This window comes from Salvelinus sp. IW2-2015, linkage group LG23, assembly GCF_002910315.2.
Source record: "Salvelinus sp. IW2-2015 linkage group LG23, ASM291031v2, whole genome shotgun sequence".
NCBI lineage: Eukaryota > Metazoa > Chordata > Actinopteri > Salmoniformes > Salmonidae > Salvelinus > Salvelinus sp. IW2-2015.
The window spans coordinates 35,892,973-35,913,074 of record NC_036863.1 but is presented as its reverse complement, the minus strand read 5'-3'; the positions used below and the strand labels follow the sequence as shown (position 1 = coordinate 35,913,074).

Below are 20,102 nucleotides of genomic sequence, written 5' to 3'. Positions count from 1 at the left end.
AGATGYCCTAGCCTACCTCTTTCAGGTAATACATTCAATGCAGTATTAGCCTTACTGTATATTTAGCTAATTAATTATGGGTTTAGCATAATAATATGTCCCCTGTTTCTTGCGCAATACGCACACACCTGTGCTCCGCTGACCTCACTCCTTAAAAACACTCCTTAGATCTTGGAGTCCCATGCAGGAAAAGCTATACTAGAATAGCTTTCTGGACATCATTTTTCTTAGCATTTCTAATACCAATAGACTGGATGCAAGTTTCTTGTTTGCTGAATGTTAAATACAGCAGCCAATAGAACTCACGGGTAGTTTGAAAGAAGAGCGAACGTGCGATGGTGGTAGGCTATAGCAGTTATTTATTCAGACCCGTAACCATTCAATCTTCGTGAAGAGAAGTGAAAGCCTTCTGCATCTAATTCTAGTTTTATATTATTCAACGATGTCATGAGAATGATCAAGACAAGGACAACTAAACGTATTTAATTTAACTGTTGAAAGCGAGGAAGGAATGAAGCAACAATAGAGAAAGAGGAGGTAGTCTAATAACATTAGGGGAAATATTATGAAAGGTGTGTGTATATGCATCAGCCTACTAATTACACAAATAGGCCCTATTATATTTCAAAATTCAAATTTGCTCGCCTATCCTTGTAACTTTGTAGGCCGCACGTGCTGCACCAGAATCGTATGTTCTCTATCGACTTTATCATGGTTTGAAGATGTGCCTAATTCCAGTCCATATAATACAGTATAATACAATGCAATTCAGTAATACTGTCAAAAATATTAGCCTACTGGAGCTAGTTTCATTTCTTTACCCAAGAGATCATATAGCTAGTTATATCTATGGGCTTTTAATGTTTTTCTGTCGTGCGTAATGTGGAGTAGTGTCACGCCCTGATCTGTTTCACCTGTCCTTGTGCTTGTCTCTACCACCCTCCAGGTGTTGCCCATCTTCCCCATTATCCCCTGTGTATTATTACCTGTGTTTTCTGTCTGTCTGTTGCCAGTTCGACTTGTTTGTTCAAGCCTACCAGCGGTTTGTCTCAGCTCCTGTTTTTCCGTACTCTCTCTTTTTCTCGTCCTCCTGGTTTTTGACCTTTGCCTGTCCTGACCCTGTACCCGCCCGCCTGACTACTGACTGTCTCTGACCCTGGGCCTGCCTGCCGTCCTGTACCTTGGCCTCTGCTCTGGATTATCGACCCCTGCCTGCCTTGACCTGTCGTTTGCCTGTCCCTGTGGTTACAATAAACATTGTTACTTCACACAGTCTGCATTTGGGTCTTACCTTGATTCCTGATAAGTAGCCTACATCATATATCAAAAGCCCCRAATCTTTTGGCCTTTTTTGAGCTTGGGCTCATTAAATGTCTTTAATATAGGGCTCATCAGGCTCAGGTAGCATCAGGCTTGATTTTTTGATCAAATCTCCAAACAAATCCAGACATAGGCCTATGCTTTATAATGCTTTTACATGACACTTCCGGGTTTTGGCGGGAAACACTGGGTTACCTGGGAGAAAAGTGATTTATCCTTGGGATGGAACATTTGTAAAATACCTGGAAAATATTCAAACCTCACACGCACACACACCCTACCCTGCAGGTCCAGCAGTAACTGTGTTAGCATCACTGAGGCTTTGAGAAAGGGTGCAAGGGAGGGACATTCAAATGAAGAAGGGACTGTTGCAGAGGAAGTGGGAGGTGGTAATTACATTTGACATTTTAATTCACAGAGGGAGACACTGAGCCCCCCATCATTCAGATTGAAGAGACTGACTGACTGATGTACTGATCAAATCCCACCTGTAACTCCTAATGAGCCACACTTCACAGATCTTACTACATCACATTGAGTGTTCTTGTCTGTCTGTACCTCATTGGTATAATACATCATTCCAACAGAATCTGCCCAAAGCTTCAATCCCCTTACAGCTGAATCAGCTGATCCTGAGTGCCTAGCTCCTGCTGGCATCTCCATGGTAATAGGTCCCTTAGCACACTGTGTAATCACCACCATCCCGAACACACTTGCTGGATAGGCTTTTCTTTATCAGTTGAATCCCTTTGTGCAGTACAGCTTATATTGAATTGTGTTCTTTTTTTTGGATCCTCCACGCAATCCTTACATTTGATCAACTTCACAAATGGTGTTTTGGTTATTAGAGGGTTAGGTCCTCTGCTCATTACTGTATCAGGTGGACATGGTTTAATTTGATTCCATCCTTGAACTGATTTAAATTATGTCAGTCAATTCAGATCAAGTATCAGTACCAACACTGATCATGCAGATGAAGAGGACAGCCTCCAGGTTTATGATCATCTGGATTGTAGAGGATGAGATGATGAAACATACAGGTTAGACAGGAGACAGACTTCACACACTCACCCAGAGACTCTCACAAAGACACTCATTCCTCACTAACTACGAGATGTATCTTTATCACACACTCACAATGTGAAGTTAATTTACTGTGATTACTGTGAAATGGGCAAATTCTTAAAGACGGCAAAAATCTTCTCCCCTATCCTGGTCCACCTCTCTTCCCAAATGCGTTATTCTACTACTCTACTTGTTTTCATTTCCACTTGACTTCTTGGTCGATACACTTTCTCAATCCTTCAATCCCTCTCACCAATCTCTCCCTCAATCAGTGTCGCAATGTCCGACGTTTTAGACATTTCTTGTTGTCATGGAGGCCGACACATGCAACATGGTTTGAACACAGGCACTAATTGAATACATAAATTAAAAAGATGCACATGCCTGGTTAAATAAAGGTTCAATAAAAATAAAACATAAACATATAAATCAGCAACGCACATCCACAACCCCCCACCCACATAAACAAATACTGGTAAGGAGAGCTTCACTGAATGCGTATGTGGTGGCTTGTTGTTCTGTGCGTTTATGGTGATCAAACAACAGTCGACCTGACTGAGTATGTTTACATTATGGATACTGACAGGGTTCATACCATAAAACTGTGCAACATACATTCATCTCAGAAAGCCCTTTCTGCAGATAATTACTCACATACAGCACCAGYCGACAGTTTGGACACACTTACTCATTCCAGGGATTTTCTTTCTTTTTACTATTTTCTAAATTGTAGAATAATAGTGAAGACATCAAAACTATGAAATAACACATATGGAATCATGTAGTAACCAAAAAAGTGTTAAACAAATCAAAATATATTTTATAGTTGAGATTCTTCAAAGTAGGCACCCTTTGCCTTGATTACAGCTTTGCACACTCTTGGCATTCTGTCAACCAGCTTCATGAGTTAGTCACCTGGAATGCTTTTCAATTAACAGGTGTGCCTTGTTAAAAGTTAATTTGTGTAATTTCTTTCCTTCTTAATGCATTTGAGCCAATCAGTTGTGTTGTGACAAGGTAGGGGTGGTATACTGAAGATACCCCTATTTGGTAAAATACCAAGTCCATATTATGTCAACAACTGTTCAAACAAGCAAAGAGAAACGACAGTCCATCATTACTTTAAGACATGAAGGTCAATCCGGAAAATGTGAAGAACTTTGAACGTTTCTTCAAGTGCAGTCGGAAAAACCATCAAGCTCTATGATGGAATTGGCTCTCATGAGGACCACCACAGGAAAGGAAGACCCAGAGTAACCTCTGCTGCAGAGGATAAGTTCATTAGAGTTACCAGCCTCAGAAATTGCAGCCCAAATAAATGCTTCACAGAGTTTAACATCAACTGTTCAGAGGAGACTGCGTGAATCAGGCCTTCATTTATTTTAATTTAATTTCACCTTTATTTAATCAGGTAGGCCAGTTGAGAACAAGTTCTCATGTACAACTGCGACCTGGCCAAGATAAAGCAAAGCAGTGGGACAAAAACAACAACACCGAGTTACACGAACAAATGTACATATTGCAAATCATCTGCACATCTATCACTCCAGTGCTAATGCTAAATTGTAAATATTTTGCATCTATGGCATATTTATTGTCTACCTCCCTACTCTTCTACATTGCACACACTGTACATAGATTTAAAAAAAATATATATTTTTTAAAATAAATAAATATGCCATAGATGCAAAATAATTACAATTTAGCATTAGCACTGGAGTGATAGATGTGCAGATGATTTGTTTATTTGACCTTTATACAGGTTTTTTCTCATTGAGATAACATCTCTTTTCCAAGAGAGACCTGGTCCAATAGCAGCAGAGGGAACAACATTTCAGACAAAACAATATACATACACTAACACAACATTAAACAAAACTATAAACACACATACAGTACAACAAAAACATTGTACATTAAAATCACAAACTTCTTGACAAAAACAGCTGGCCTAAAAACAATTACACTCTTCTATGACATATACATCGATCAAGTGTTTAAACTCCACCAGCGAAACTAGATCATCACATTTTAAAATGTTCTTGACAGAATTCCAGGACCACGGAGCTAAGWAACTAAAACTATTTCTACCATGTCCTGTTCAAAATTTTGGTACTGTTAGAAGCAAATCAGAATGGGACCGTAATTGATATTTATTTACTGACCTGACTAAAAAAGAACAGAGATAAAATGGCATTTTACCCAATATGGCCTTATAAATCAGTGTATACCAGTGTTTCAGCCTACGCAAGGTCAATGACGACCAGCCAACAGCGCTGTAGAGATCACAATGATGTGTTAGACGTTTCTGATTTGTAATGAACCTGAGGACTGGATGATACACTGAATCAAGTGCTCTCAGGGTAGTGGCTGAGGCCTGCATATATACACTGCTCAAAAAAATAAAGGGAACACTTAAACAACACAATGTAACTCCAAGTCAATCACACTTCTGTGAAATCAAACTGTCCACTTAGGAAGCAACACTGATTGACAATACATTTCACATGCTGTTGTGCAAATGGAATAGACAACAGGTGGAAATTATAGGCAATTAGCAAGACACCCCCAATAAAGGAGTGGTTCTGCTAGGTGGTGACCACAGACCACTTCTCAGTTCCTATGCTTCCTGGCTGATGTTTTGGTCACTTTTGAATGCTTGGGGTGCTTTCACTCTAGTGGTAGCATGAGACAGAGTCTACAACCCACACAAGTGGCTCAGGTACGTGCAGCTCATCCAGGATAGCCAATCAATGCGAGCTGTGGCAAGAAGGTTTGCTGTGTCTGTCAGCGTAGTGTCCAGAGCATGGAGGCGCTACCAGGAGACAGGCCAGTACATCAGGAGACGTGGAGGAGGCCGTAGGAGGGCAACAACCAGCAGCAGGACCGCTACCTCCGCCTTTGTGCAAGGAGAAGCACTGCCAGAGCCCTGCAAAATGACCTCATAGGGGGCTCCAATTATACCTTTGACCTTTTCAAATAAACTGCCTGCATCTAAAAAAATGCGTTATTCAAGGCTTTCAGAATGGAGGTTCTCTCATTTACAATCTGTGTATCGACCAACAATTGTTTGGGAAGCTGTGTATACTTTTTGCATTCCAAACCTTTCACTACTTGCCAAAATTTGGATGGATGAATTTAAATTTGTGAAAGTAGATTTCAGGTAGTGGTCTGCTTTCAATTTACGGATCATAGCCACACCCATATTTGCGAAGATGTTTAAAAGCCATCCAATCATCTGCCAAAACCAGTCCTCTTGCTTTAGCCCACATAGCATTTCGTTCCTCAATGATTTTTGTCACCTTAGTAAACCAAGGGTTCTCTCTGCCCTTAATCCTGATTTTTTTTAAGGGGCATGCCTATTGCATACATCCTGGAATATGTTGTGGAAGTAAGAAAAGGCTAGTTCAACATCAGGGATTCATTCCATTCTATTCTAACTTCAATGCTAGATACATCATGTAAAAAAAACTTGAATATCAAACCGCTTCCAGTTTCTTTTCGTAATAACACGTGGAGATTTCTTAGGAATTTTACCATCTCTCACACAGGCAATAGCACAGTGATCACTTATGTCATTTGCAAAAATACCAGAAGCATTAAAACGATGGGGAGTATTGGTTAAGATCAAATCAATCAAAGAGGATTTCAGAGGATATTTTATATTCAACCTCGTTACACTGTTGACAATCTGAGTGAGATTGTAGGTATTGCATAGAATTTTGAGTTGATCAGAGCTAGATGTTAGCCAGTCTTGATTCAGATCACCCATCAGGACAAACTCAGAATTGACATTCTGTGATAACAATTTGAAAATACAATCCAGAGAGCCAACAGTAGCAGATGGAGGTCTATAACAACCAGATACAACAATATTTAAAGATAAGCCAAGGTTTAGGTTCAGAGACAGATATTCAAATTGCTTAGGTTTAGTAACAGAAGTCAGAACGACCACAGAGAACTTGTCTTTTACRTATACAGCAACACCACCACCCTTAGATTTACGATCTGTACGAAACACATTGTAACCATTTATGCCAATATTTTTGTCAGTAATAGATTTTTTAAGCCAGGTTTCAGAAAGCATAAATACATCAGGGTCGGCAGTTTTTATCCATATATTCACAAAATCAAGCTTCGGCAGAAGACTTCTTACATTTATATGCAAAAACTTCAGGCCACTCTGACTACTTAATTCGGCAGGGGTAAGAATGTCAGGACCTGGATTAGACTGGACATTTCCAGACAATAGAAGCAGCAAGATAATGGCAAGTCTAGATCGAGGGTTACAACATTTGGAGTTACAGACAGCAGTTGAAYGAGAATCCAGAGTCACCAGAGTCTTTAACGCCACATATTTCAGGAGATGTGTGAAGTCCAGAGACATGGTTAMGTACCAAGAGAACAGTYCTGACATGTAAGAGCAAGAGTCCCATTTCTCCCATATTGTTCGGGAGAAATGTGCATAGTTCTCATGTGCATTTCCGGAGCAAGMGTGGGGTTTCTCACAATACTCGAGGGAGAAACAATCATATATTTCCTCATTCACAGTGCAACGGGCTCTAAARGTATCGCCAACATTGTAAAAGCCAAGGGTAGACACCAGCAAAATGAACAACAGCATCATGTTTGTTAAATGCCCTAAAAGTTACTAATCAAATAGTTCAACCKCTGATCAATAAAAAGTCAGCGATGTATGCGTATGATGTAGGCGAGAGAAGGTCCGGGGAGAGAGAGAGAAAGTGGCGAGGGCACCTGTACAAGAATGGGAGAGACAGACCAGGGCAGGCGTCTCAGAACTCTCTGCCGTGTTGGCGTCTCAAAGGTTGTGAAATGGAGTAGGAGAGGCAGCGAGTTTTACCGCGAGTATTACCGCCTGGTACGGCAACTGCACCGCCCTCAACCGCAAGGCTCTCCAGAGGGTAGTGCGGTCTGCACAACGCATCACCAGGGACAAACTACCTGCCCTCCAGGACACCTACAGCACCCGATGTCACAGGAAGGCCGAAAAGATCATTCATGACAACAACCACCCGAGCCACTGCCTGTTCACCCCRCTATCATCCAGAAGGCGAGGTCAGTACAGGTGCATCAAAGCTGATACCGAGAGACTGAAAAAAAGCTTCTATCTCAAGGCCATCAGAACTTCTTCAGGCTAGGGTCTATTTTTCTCGATGATGAAAAATAGATGATGTGCAAGTAGAGATACTGGGGTGCAAAAGAGCAAGAGTGTAAGTAATAACATGGGGATGAGGTAGTTGGGTGTGCTATTTACAGATTGGCTGTGTACAGGTACAGTGATCGGTAAGTTTCTCTGACAGCTGATGCATAAAATTAGAGAGGGAGATCTAAGACTCTAGCTTCAGTGATTTTTGCAATTCGTTCCAGTCATTGGCAGCAGAGAACTGGTCGAATTGCTGCAAAGAAACCACTACTAAAGGACACCAGTAAGAAGAAGAGACTGGCTTGGGCCAAGAAACACGAGCAAAGGACACTAGTCTGGTGGAAATCTGTCCTTTGGTCTGATGAGTCCAAATGTGAGATTTTTGGTTCCAACCACCGTGTCTTTGTGAGGTTCAGAGTAGGTGAACGKATGATCTCTGCATGTGTGGTTCCCACCGTGAAGCATGGAGGAGGTGTGATGGTGTGGGGGTGCTTTGCTGGTGACACTGTCAGTGATTTATTGAGAATTCAAGGCAGACTTAACCAGCATGGCTACCACAGCATTCTGCAGCAATACGCCATCCCATCTGGTTTGCACTTAGTGGGACTATCAATTGTTTTTCAACAGGACAATGACGCAACGCACCTATAGGCTGTGTAAGGGCTAGTTGACCAAGAAGGAGAGTGATGGAGTGCTGCATCAGATGACCTGGCCTCCACAATAACCCCACCTCAACCCAATTGAGATGGTTTGGGTTGAGTTGGACGGAAAAGCAGCCAACAAGTGCTCAACATACGTGGAACTCCTTCAAGATTGTTGGAAAAGCATTCCAGGTGAAGCTGGTTGAGAGAATGCCAAGAGTGTGCAAAGCTGTCATCAAGGCAAAGGGTGGACTACTTTGAAGAATCTCAAATATTAAATATATTTTGATATGTATTACACGTTTTGGTTACTACATATTCCATATGTGTTCTTTCATAGTTTTGATGTCTTCACTATTATTCTACTGTAACGAGGTGAGTACTGGTTGCCGGGAAGTCAGGCGCAGGAGAGCAGAGATGGGTGATAACAGGAGAACTTTAATATACACCCTGGCCCAAAGCACAGGCGAGGCAGACAAAGCACAACCAGCGGGTAACATGAACTGGATTAAACAAAACAAACAAAACCTAGGTTAGAAACAAACCTAGCGCAAGCCAGCCTGTAGCGTAACACCCTACACAAAGAATAATTCCACACACAGACATGGGGAAACAGAGGTAATATACATTTAGTCTGATGAGGGAATGTGAACCGGGTGTGCGGGAAAACAAGACAAAACAAATGGAAAATGAAAGGTGGAGCGGGGGTGGCTAGAAGAACGATGACGTCGACGCCGAACGCCGCCCAAACAAGGAGAGGGACCGACTTTGGCGGAAGTCGTGACATCTACAATGTAGAAAATAGTAAAAATTAAGAAAAATCCTTGAATGGGCAGGTGTGTCCAAACTTTGGACTGGTACTGTACATCTCTCTTCTCTCTCTCTCTCTCTTCTCTCTCTCTCTCTCTCTTCTCTCTCTCCTCTCTCTCCTCTCTCTCTCTCTCTCTCTCCTCTCTCTTCTCTCTCTCTCTCTCTCTCTCTCTCTCTCTCTCTCTCTCTCTCTTCTTTCTCTCTCTCTCTCTCTCTCTCTCTCTCTCTCTCTCTTCTCCTCTCTCTCTTCTCTCTCTCGTCTCTCTCGTCTCTCTCTCTCTCTCTCTTCTCTCTCTCTTCTCTCTCTCCTCTCTCTTCTCTCTTCTCTCTCTCTCTCTCTCTCTCTCTCTTCTCTCTCTCTCTCTCTCTCTCCCACACACACACACACAACCAGTAATCATGAAGAAGAGCACAGAGAAAACCCGAATAACATCTGTTAATTACAGTTTTTCTCTTGTTATGACAGTTACTCAATTAGCCCTTATCAGCTAAACTTTTTTTATTAGTAAGTTAGTCTAGCCAGCTATCTAAACGTGTAGTAATCATGGTCGAATTACCGACTGATATATAAAAAACTTGGAAACATTTCTCTCTACCCCATGGCAAAATGTGTGGAATTTCAGGAGATTATCTCCAAAACGTATTTTTTTTCTCACTTCGTTCCCCCGAAAGGCTAGAGCAGGCTATGATTGCATGTGTGGGTATGGATGTCCGTACACAAACCCCCAAGCCACTGCAGCCCCTCATGATGGGTTCAGATTTCTTGTGGCCCACACACCCATCAAAGTTGCCCATCGCTGCTATAGAGTACTCAACAAAGAGCTAGGGAAAGAGGGGAGATAGATAAGGTGGGAATGATATAGAGGATGAAATGCGGGTAGGAGATAGTGGGTGGTAGGATACAGTGAATGTGTGAAAAGGGAGCAGGCTGAAGTGATGAAGAGAAAAGGAGAAGAAGAAAGAGTGAGAGAAAGTGAAAGAGAGTGAGCGAGAAGAGAACACAAACAAACACATGGAGGCAGAGAAGAGTAAAGGAATCGAGATTATGTCTGGAGGGCACAGGGAGAGGGATAAGGAGAAGCGGGTGCAAGATTTAGACACATACCTCATTTAAATTGGAGTAAAAAAAAGAGAACCCCATGAAACAAAACTCAGCACGACGTTGAGGGACATACCCTCATTCTGCTCAGCCTGGATACAAAGACAAACCAGGCCTCTCAATACTAACGGCCTCAATACTTTTATAATACACAGCCACAGTCTGATTACTTATGCACAACAGCCTTCGGACAGAGCTTCAATACCACATATCACTGCAAAACAAACCCAATTATCTGAAAGACAACAATTCCTGTGACTCAGTCCCATGATGATCAGAACCAAATACATCCTCTGTGGAAATAGGTTTTTAAGCAGTCAGTCACAATTAGGAGACATCTCCCATGAGTCACAGCCAGGTCCAGAAGGGACCTAGGCCAGTGGGCAAATCGGACAGTCAGAGAAAATGTCTGAGGTTAGTACTTAATTAGTTAATGGTTTCTCATCCAAKGAAAATTCATCAGCACCTGTTCTGACATGGCTGTTTAGAGAGCGGTGAAGGAGGTAGTACTGAGTTAAGTAGTTTTAGATCCCCAAGGTGGAATGTCTCTTTATCTGACACTGCTGTCAGAACCTCTGCGTCACACACTCCGTCTATTCATCGCTCCATCTCTCCTCTCCAGGAGAAAAACACACGCCGTCTCTCCTCTGCAGAAGAAAAACAAGCTGTTTGAAGGAGATTTTTCTCTCACAAACCGCTGAAGGGGATTGGATGTGTTAGTGATGGTCAAATTATTTTCCAAGAGTTGCCAAGTGATWTTTGAGATGAATCCAACAGCCGTCTGCTGCTGCGTATATCAATGCATTTAATCTGTGGGMAGCATGATTAAAACTAACGTCAGCCTTAATTAATGGCAGGATTTTAATCAAGGAGATCAATCCTCCTCATTGATTGTCAATGCGATGATGTATGAATAGAGAATTGCCCCCCTCACCCCCAAGCCATAACTCATATTGGTATTAACATTTTTAAGATTGCCAAATTGGTTTTTAATTTAAAAAGAACGTGCAGTATATTTGAATTCTGTTAACATCTACCATTAATATAAAAACATTTTAAACATCTGCACCATTTTAAGACAAGAAAACAAACAATTTAGAGAATTTCAACCCTGAGAATAAATCTGGGCAAAAGATCCATATCCCTCCAGTATACAACCACCCTCTACATGTGAGGTATTTGTAGAAAGCCAKGCCTAACATGATTCTGGTGGTGCACCTCATGTAATCCCACACAGTGTGACTCATTGCAGTAGTCCCTGGAGTGTGTACTCCATATCATAGTACCATCACTTCATAATCCATCCATCAGGCACCACATAGTATTGTTCACATTCCCCTCTTATGCACCCACAACCATGCAGTCTCCATGACAACAGCCTTTCAAGCATACGGACAGGATAAGGTATGAGATGTGAGCTGAGTGCCAATGCACTTGCTCACATGCAAAACACATACGCACATTTTCACTCTGCTTCTCTTGAGAACACATGCATGTGCATCTGTGCACACGCAAGCAAGCGCACACGCACACGCACATGCTCACACGCACACACCAGAGAAGGCTGGTGGGAGGAGCTATAGGAGGACGGGCTTATCTTAACGACTGGAATGGATTAATGGAATGGTACCAAACACGTGGACTCYGTTTCATTGATTCCATTCCAGCCATTGGAATGAACCTTTCCTACCACAGCTCCACCCACCAGCCTCCTCTGACACACACCAACTGTAATAAAAGGCCTTTGAGTCAGGAGCAATGATTCTGAACCCTGTCTTTCTCAAGGGCATCCTTATATATGACAACAATCCTTCAACCGTGCCTGTGGGACAGCATGCAATGTGCACCACAGGAAAGACGCCACATATTTCACACACATAGTCCTCCCCTGATCACTGTTCCTCACTCTCCTCTGCGTTCACTTATGTGTCAGTCATGCTATCCATCTCTATCTCCTTTTTCTGTTTGTCACTCTCGCTCTTTCAKTTTCTCTATTGTTCTGTCCCTTGAATTCTCTCCCTGTCCACACTTGTTACWATACAACCATTAGGGCAGTATGAGTGGACATCGTTCCTATAGTTTTTTTTTATATCAACAGTAATGTCATCTTTTTATGTAGCCCTATAGCACTTAATTTGTCACCTTACTGACTTAACTGTTTATCTAGCTATCAGACATATTAGAGAGGGCAACCTTTGACCTGAAGCCCACAACTATAGTGCACTACAATGCTGCAATAAAGCAGTCTAAGACTTGTTCTAAGCAATAATGTCTCCCTTGTATTGTCATATTATCATCTTATTATGGTGAATTATGATCTGAATCGATCATCATTGACCATCAGATTTAAACAAAGTCACATAGAAAGATCCAATATATTATTAGTTGATAATAAAACATCACAAGGTCTCATGCTTTTAAAGGGATACTTGGGGATTATGGCAATGAGGCCCTTTATCTACTTCTCCAGAGTCAGATTAACTTGTGGATGCCATTTATGTCTCTCTGTGCAGTTTGAAGTAAGTTGCTAACTACTACTACTACTACTAATAATAATAGCATTATCCTGTACATGCTAGCTTAGAGTTCCCATAGAGACTAAGACATGTCACAGCAAAACTCATGATCATTAGCTGCTGGTTAAGGACCATGGTTATTCAGTCATGACCATGAGAGTGTCGTTCAGGTTCTCTATCCAGTTAGGGTGTCCCTGCTTGTCAATCATTATTGTCTTCTATGTGTCTGTCTTTGGAGTTTGTCTCTCTCTGTCTCGCWGGTGTCTCTGTGGTCTGTCTGATTGATGTACAGTGCATTCTGAAAGTATTCAGACCCCTTGACTTTTTCCAMATTTTGTTACGTTACAGCCTTATTCTAAAATGGATTCAATTGTTTGTTTTCTCGTTATCAATCTACACACAATACCCCATAATGACAAAGCAAAAACAGGTTTCTAGAAGTGTTTGGAAATATCACATTTACATAAGTACAAGACCGTTTCCTCAGTACTTTGTTGAAGCACATTTGGCAGCGATTACAGCCTTGAGTCTTCTTGGGTATGATGCAAGTTTCTCCCATTCTTTTCTCCCATTCTTTTCTGAGGATCCTCTCAAGCTCTGTCAGGTTGGATGCGGAGCGTCGCTGCACAGCTATTTTTAAGTCTCTCCCGAGATCGGTTTCTGGCTGGTCCACTCAAGGACATTCAGAGACTTGTCCCGAAGCCACTCCTGTGTTGTCTTGGCTGTGTGCTTAGGGTCGTTGTCTTGTTGGAAGTAGAACCTTGGCCTCAGTCATGAGTGCTCTGGAACAGGTTTTCATCAAGGATCTCTCTGTAGTTTGCTCTGTTCATCTTTCCCTCAATCCTGTCTAGTCTCCCAGTCCTTGCCACTGAAAAACATCCCCACAGCATGATGCTGCCTCCACTATGCTTCACCGTAGGGATGGTGCCAGGTTTCCTCCAGACGTGACACTTGGCATTTAAGCCAAAGAGTTCAATCTTGTTTTCATCAGAATAGAGAATCTTGTTTCTCATGGTCTTAGTTCTTTAGGTGCCTTTGGTAAACTCCAAGCGGAGGAGTGGCTTGAGTGCTGCAGAGATTCTGGAAGGTTCTCCCATCTCCACAGAGGAACTCTGGAGCTCTGTCAGAGTGACCATTGGGTTCTTGGTCACATCTCTGACCAAGGCCCTTCTCCCCTGATTGCTCAGTTTGGCTGGGCGGCCAGCTCTAGGAAGAGTCTTGTTGGTTCCAAACTTCTTCCATTTAAGAGTGATGGAGGCCACTGTGTTCTTGGGGACCTTCAATGTTGCAGACATTTTTTGGTACCCTTCCCCAGGTCTGTACATCAACACAATCCTGTCTCGGAGCGCTTCGGAAAATTCCTTTGACCTCATGGCTTGGTTTTAGCTCTGACATGCACTGTCAACTGTGGGACCATTATATAGACAGGTGTGTGCCTTTTCAAATCATGTCTCAATTGAATTGAATTTACCACAGGTGGACTCCAATCAAGTTGTAGAAACATCTCAAWGATGATCAATGGAAACAGGATGCACCTGAGCTCAATTTAGAGTCTCATAACAAAGGGTCTGAATACTTATGCAAATAAGTTATTTACATGTTTTATTTAATATATTTGTAAAAATTCAAAAAAACTGTTTTCGCTTACTCATTATGGGGTATTGTGTGTAGATTGATGAGGAAAAACATTTATTTAATCCATTTTAGAATAAGGCTGTAACGTAACAAAATGTGGAAAAAGTCAAGGGGTCTGAATACTTTCCGAATGCACTGTAGTTGACATACCTCTGGATGGTCGTCTCCTCTGCTTAGTCTGCATGGTCAAAGTGCCCACCACTGCGCCCATGTTGTCGACGTGGAAACCCGCCTGTTCAAACAAACTGAGGACTGAGCAGTCCTCCTCTCTCTATGGCTTTCTCCCGCTCTATATCTCTGAATAAGCCTCTGCCCTCCTCCTGTCTCTTCTCTGTCTGGTCCACGTTGGGTCTCTCTATGGTGATGCCCCTGCTCTTTTGCCGTCGTTTCTGAGTGAACGAGAAATTGCTCAAATTCTCCTTCCCCAAACGCACACAAGCTGCTCATGCTTCTCCATGCCCCTCCCACCCTGCTCTCATTCACTCCTCGGTCACCCCACTCTCTTTTTCCCTGTCTTTCACTCTTCACCCCCACCTCCCTCTTCCATCCTTCCCTCCCTCTCTCCTCATACCTTGTTGTTATGCAGTGTCAGTAATTGTTGCTGTGCTCACATCTCCAGACTAGTGAATGGTATGGATATAGAGTATGTCAGGCTGAGAGTGATCCCTACTACCCACATTCACTATGCTACTTCATCTTCTCTCCTTCTTACGTTCCCTCCATGTCTACTCTATGACAGGGTGGAATATCTAAAGCTAAGTGGCCTCTCATCTTGCTGCATTAGAGCTCTCTAGATAGTACCATCAGAAAGTATTCACACCACTAAAATGGTTTTCATWGATTTTTTTTTGTCAACGATCTACACAAAATACAAATGTTAACATTTGTAATGAAAATATGAAAAACAAATATTCAACCCCCTGAGTGGCATGTCAGAATCACTTTTGGCAGCGATTACAGCTGTGTGTCTTTCTTCTTAAGTCTCTAAGAGCTTTGCACACCWGGATTGTATAATATTTGCACATGTTCTTTTGAAAATTCTTCAAGCTCTGTCAACTTGGTTGTTGATCATTGCTAGACAGTCATTTTCAAGTCTTGCCATATATTTTCAAGCAGATTTAAGTCCAAACTGTAACTAGGCCACTCAGGAACATTCAATGTCGTCTTAATAAGTAACTCCAGTGTATATTTGGCCTTGTGTTTTAGGTTATTCTCCTGTGAATGGTGAATTTGTCTCCCAGAGTCTGTTGGAAAGCAGACTGAACCAGGTTTCACTCTAGGATTTAGCCTGTGCTTAGCTCTATTCCATTTCTTTTTATGATAAAAAACTCCCTAGTCCTTGCCGATGTCAAGAATACCCATAACATGGTGCAGCCTCCACCATGCTTGAAAAAATGAAAAGTGGTACGGTACTATGGGGCGAGGTGTGTGTGTGTGTGTGTGTCCCTTAATTCTCAGAAAAACCACAAGATGTCCCCCTAAAAAAATTATACAGTTCCTCTGGCTGCCACTAGTCTTGATCAATTACAAACTACCTCTGTTTCATCAACATTTTTGAAGTCATTCCATCTAAATGATTTTGAGGTACATTTATCAAATGTTTTGTCATTTAGAAAAAGGTAATTTAGGTTAGTATGATGGGGTCAAGAGGACCCCTCCCCCCACAATGGGGTGAGATGGCCCCTTATGGTTGATCATTTGTTTCTTAGTCAATCTGAGATAAAATAATTTAGTCAATCTGAGATAAAATAAATACTAGTCAGCTAGTTAGCATAGGGTAATGTCTGCTAGCATAGCCAGATAACCCCCAGTTAGCAGGGTTAGAATTAGGGTTAGGGGTCAGAGTTAAAATAGGGGCCAGGGTTAGGGTCAGAATAGGTGTTAGGGTTAGGGTCAGAATAGGGGTTAGGGTCAGAATAGGGGTTAGGGTTATTGTCAGAATATGGGTTAGGGTTAGGGTCAGAATAGGTTAGGGCTATTGTAAGGAATAGGGGTTAGGTTTAGGGTCAGAAGGTTAGGGTCAGAATAGGGGTAAGTGTTAGGGTCAGAATAGGGGTTAGGATTAGGGTCAGGAGGTTATGGTGAGAATAGGGGATAGGGTTAGAATAGGGGTTAGGGTTAGAAGGTTAGGGTCAGAATAGCGGTTATTGTTAGGGGTCAGAATAGGGCAGGGCATTAACTGCATATGCTTTTAATGTGCAACCCAAAACCCTGAGGCCCTGCCGAGACAAGCAGGTCAAAAGCCCAGGCCACAGCCATCTGGGTGGGTTACCAATCTCTTTCGAATGTGACCTGGTGAGTCATATCCCAGAAATGAAAAGAGCCCTCGGCTGTCCGGAAACTGGCCTTTGACCTGGCGGAGAGGACAGGAATCCAAAACACATTCAGCAAAGAAAGGTGGTTGGCAGGCATAGACTTGTTTTACAGCTTTATGAAGCAGCACCCAGAATTATCCATCCGTATCCCACAAAAAAACTGTCTGGTTTGAGCTGTTGGCTTCACCCCCATTATGACCTCTACCCCTACCACAACCTCTGCCACAACCTCCACCCCACAGCCTAGCCAGCACCCACAGATCTCCAGTGACCTTACTCCGAACGTTGTCAAGAAAAAAAATAAACGTCAACACAAATTCTCTGAAAAATATAGTAACGTATAGAGTGATTAGAAAGAAGTGTTTGCTCAACCAATGCTCATGCGTTTTTGTTGTTGTTTATTTGTTTGTTTCTTTTTGTTTAAAGTACCAGTTCTACAATGACTAACAGTGGCAGAGGTAATAGGCCAAGGATACAGAAAGGCGAGGCCTCGGAAAAGAAAGGCTGAGTCGGCAACAGTCCTGAAAGCCTCACCCCACAAAATGTTCCTGGAGGACAAGGCAAAAAAAATGACTCCGTGTTACCCAAATCAGGGATGTGTTGTGTTGTATTTGCCACAAACATAATGCTTTGTAATCATGACATGAAGTTAATTTCTTATTTTTTGCAGTATTTATTATTGCAAAGTTATTGCAAACAGGATGCATGTTATGGAATATGTGCTATACTCTACCTTATTTTCACTCTCAATTAGGTTAGTATTGTGAAGAAACTACAATGTTGTTGATCCATCCTCAGTATTCTCCTATCACATCCATTCAACTCTGTAACTCTTTTAAAGTCACCATTGGCCTTATGGTGAAATCCCTGAGCGGTTTCCTTCCTCTCTGGCAACTGAGTTAGGAAGGATGCCTGTATCCTTATAGTGACTGGGTGTATTGATACACCATGCAAAGTGTAATTAATAACTTCACCATGCTGAAAGGGATATTCAATGTCTGCTTTTTTTTATTTTCACCCATCGACCAATAGGTGCCTTCTTTGCAAACCCCCCCCCCCCCTCTCTCTCTTCTCACCCACACACACACACACACACCACACACAACAACACACACACCCAAACACACACACACACACACACACACACACACACACACAACACACACACACACACACACACACACACACACACACACACACACACACCACAAGATGACCTCTAAATACCCTCTGCTTCCCTTTATGCATGATTGCTTTGACATATGGCAGTGTCCTGCCTTGCTGTTGCAATGTGTATTTTCCCCTAAGAACAACATGTAGTGCCAGCGAGGAGGATGAGTAGAGGAGATGTGGATTCTCCATTTCAGGAGAAAAAGATAATGATGGAAATTAGAATTCTGACAGATTTGATGTAAAAACGTAGACACAGTCCCACCACCCACACAGAGTTGTGTAACGCACGTAAGCATGTATGCACATACGCACAAAACACCTCATGCACGAACTCACGCTGTGTTTTGTGTGTCTCGGAGGGCAGCCCAGTTCCTTTAGCTGGAGCCTCCTCTGTCTCTAATGGTCTGTATAAATAGTGCTTGTTTTTTGTTCCTTGTTTTGCCTGATGTTTGCTCTCATTAACTGAGAGGTTTGAGATTAGAGAGAGAGTCTCCTGAAGTTAAATCAAAACTTCACATCCTAATTCATTATAGAAAAACAAACAATTTCAGAAACTGAGATTCCGATTCGTCCAATTACGTTGGATTTCTGGCTGCAGAAGCACAGAACGGCCTATTAGAGACTGCACAGTCTTTTCCTCTGAACATGGCGGGATTCTACTCAACCCTATCTCTGCTCTCTGTAGCATTTGAGTAGTGAATATTGTTTTGCATAACTCTCAGTGTTCTACATGCCGTGGGAATATATATGTAACTGCTTTATGTATGATGATGGGACAATTGGTATTCAGAGAGTGGATTTGATCGAGAGAAGAGAATAGAGAGGGGGAATAGGGAGAGAAGAGAAGTAGAGGGGGGATAGGGAGAGAAGAGAAGTAGAGGGTGATAGGGAGAGAAGAGAAGTAGAGGGGGTATAGGGAGAGAAGAGAAGTAGAGGGGGGATAGGGGAAGAAAGAGAAGTAGAGGGTGATAGGGAGAGAAGAGAAGTAGAGGGGGATACGGGAGAGAAGAGAAGTTGAGGGGGATTGAGAGAGAAGAGAAGGTAGAGGTGATAGGGAGAGAAAGGAAGTAGAGGGGGGATAGGGAGGAAGAGAAGTAGAGGGTGATAGGGAGAGAAGAATAAGTAGAGGGGGATAGGGAGAGAAGAGAGTAGAGGGTGATAGGGAGAGAAGAGAATAGAGGGGGATATGGGAGAGAAAGAAGAGAAGTAGAGGGGCGATAGGGAAAGAAGAGAAGTAGAGGGTGATAGGGAGAGAAAGAGAAGTAGAGGGGGATAGGAGAGAGAGAAGAGAAGTAAGAGGGGGATTAGGAGAGAAGAGAAGAGAGGGGGATGGGAGAGAAGGAAGAGAAGTAGGGGGGATAGGGAGAGAAGAGAAGTAGTGGGCGGATAAGTGAGAGAAGAGAAGTAGAGGGGGGATAGGGAGAGAAGAGAAGTAGAGGGGGGATAGGGAGAGAAGAGAAGTAGAGGGGGGATAGGGAGAGAAGAGAAGAGAAGTAGAGGGGGGATAGGGAGAGAAAGGAAGTAGAGCGGGGGGATAGGGAGAGAAGAGAAGTAGAGGGGCGATAGGAGAGAAGAGAAGTAGGGGGGGAGTAGAGGAGAGAAGGAGATAGAGGAATAGGTGGGAGTAGGGAGGAAGAGAAGTAGTGGGCGGATAGTGAGGAGAGAGAGGAAAGTAAGGGTGAATGGGAGAGAAGAGAAGTAGAGGGGGGATAGGGAGAGAAGAGAAGTAGAGGGGGGATAGGGAGAGAAGAAGAAGTAGAGGGGGGATAGGGAGAGAGAGAGAAGAGAAGTAGAGGGGGAATAGGGAGAGAAGAGAAAGTAGAGGGGGGATAGGGAGAGAAGAGAAGGTAGAGGGGGGTAGGGAAGAAGAGAAGAGAAGTAGAGGGGGATAGGGAGAGAGAGAAGTAGAGGGGGGATAGGGGAGACGAGGAGAAGAGAAGTAGAGGGGGATAGGGAGAGAAGAGAAGGGTAGAGGGGGGATAGGGACAGAGAGAGAAGAGAAGTAGGGGGGATAGGAGAGAAGAGAAGTAGAGGGGCGATAGGGAGAGAAGAGAAGTAGAGGGGGATAGGGAGAGAAGACAAGTGAGGGGGATAGGGAGAGAAGAGAAGTAGAGGGGGGATATGGAGAGAGAGAAGTAGAGGGGGATAGGGAGAGAAGAGAAGTAGAGGGGGATAGGGGGATAGGGAGAGAAGAGAGTAGAGGGGCGATGAGAAGAGAAGTAAAGGAGGGGATATGGAAAGAAGAGAAGAGAAATAAATAGGGGGCGGATAGGGGAGAGAAGAGAGGTAAATGGGATAGGGAGAGAAAGAGAAGTAGAGGGGATGGGAGTAGATGTTAGAAGTTAAGTAAGTAGAGGGAGATAG

The 20,102-nt window shown here is 42.9% G+C and overlaps 1 protein-coding gene across 2 annotated transcripts in view; it reads right to left on the bottom strand.

Annotated features, from left to right (window-relative positions):
- kcnip1b (Kv channel interacting protein 1 b) overlaps positions 1-20,102 on the bottom strand; it is a 50,205-nt gene that overhangs the window by 6,643 nt on the left and 23,460 nt on the right. Inside the window, exon 1 of one of the 2 annotated variants that reach the window (XM_023969246.3) lies at positions 14,401-14,720. The exons of the other annotated variant lie outside the window; for it this stretch is intronic. Within the exon in view, the coding sequence (XP_023825014.1) occupies positions 14,401-14,461 (61 nt within the window). The 5' untranslated portion in view covers positions 14,462-14,720. Of the gene's footprint in view, positions 1-14,400; positions 14,721-20,102 lie in introns of those variants that run through there. 2 annotated transcript variants of the gene reach the window in all.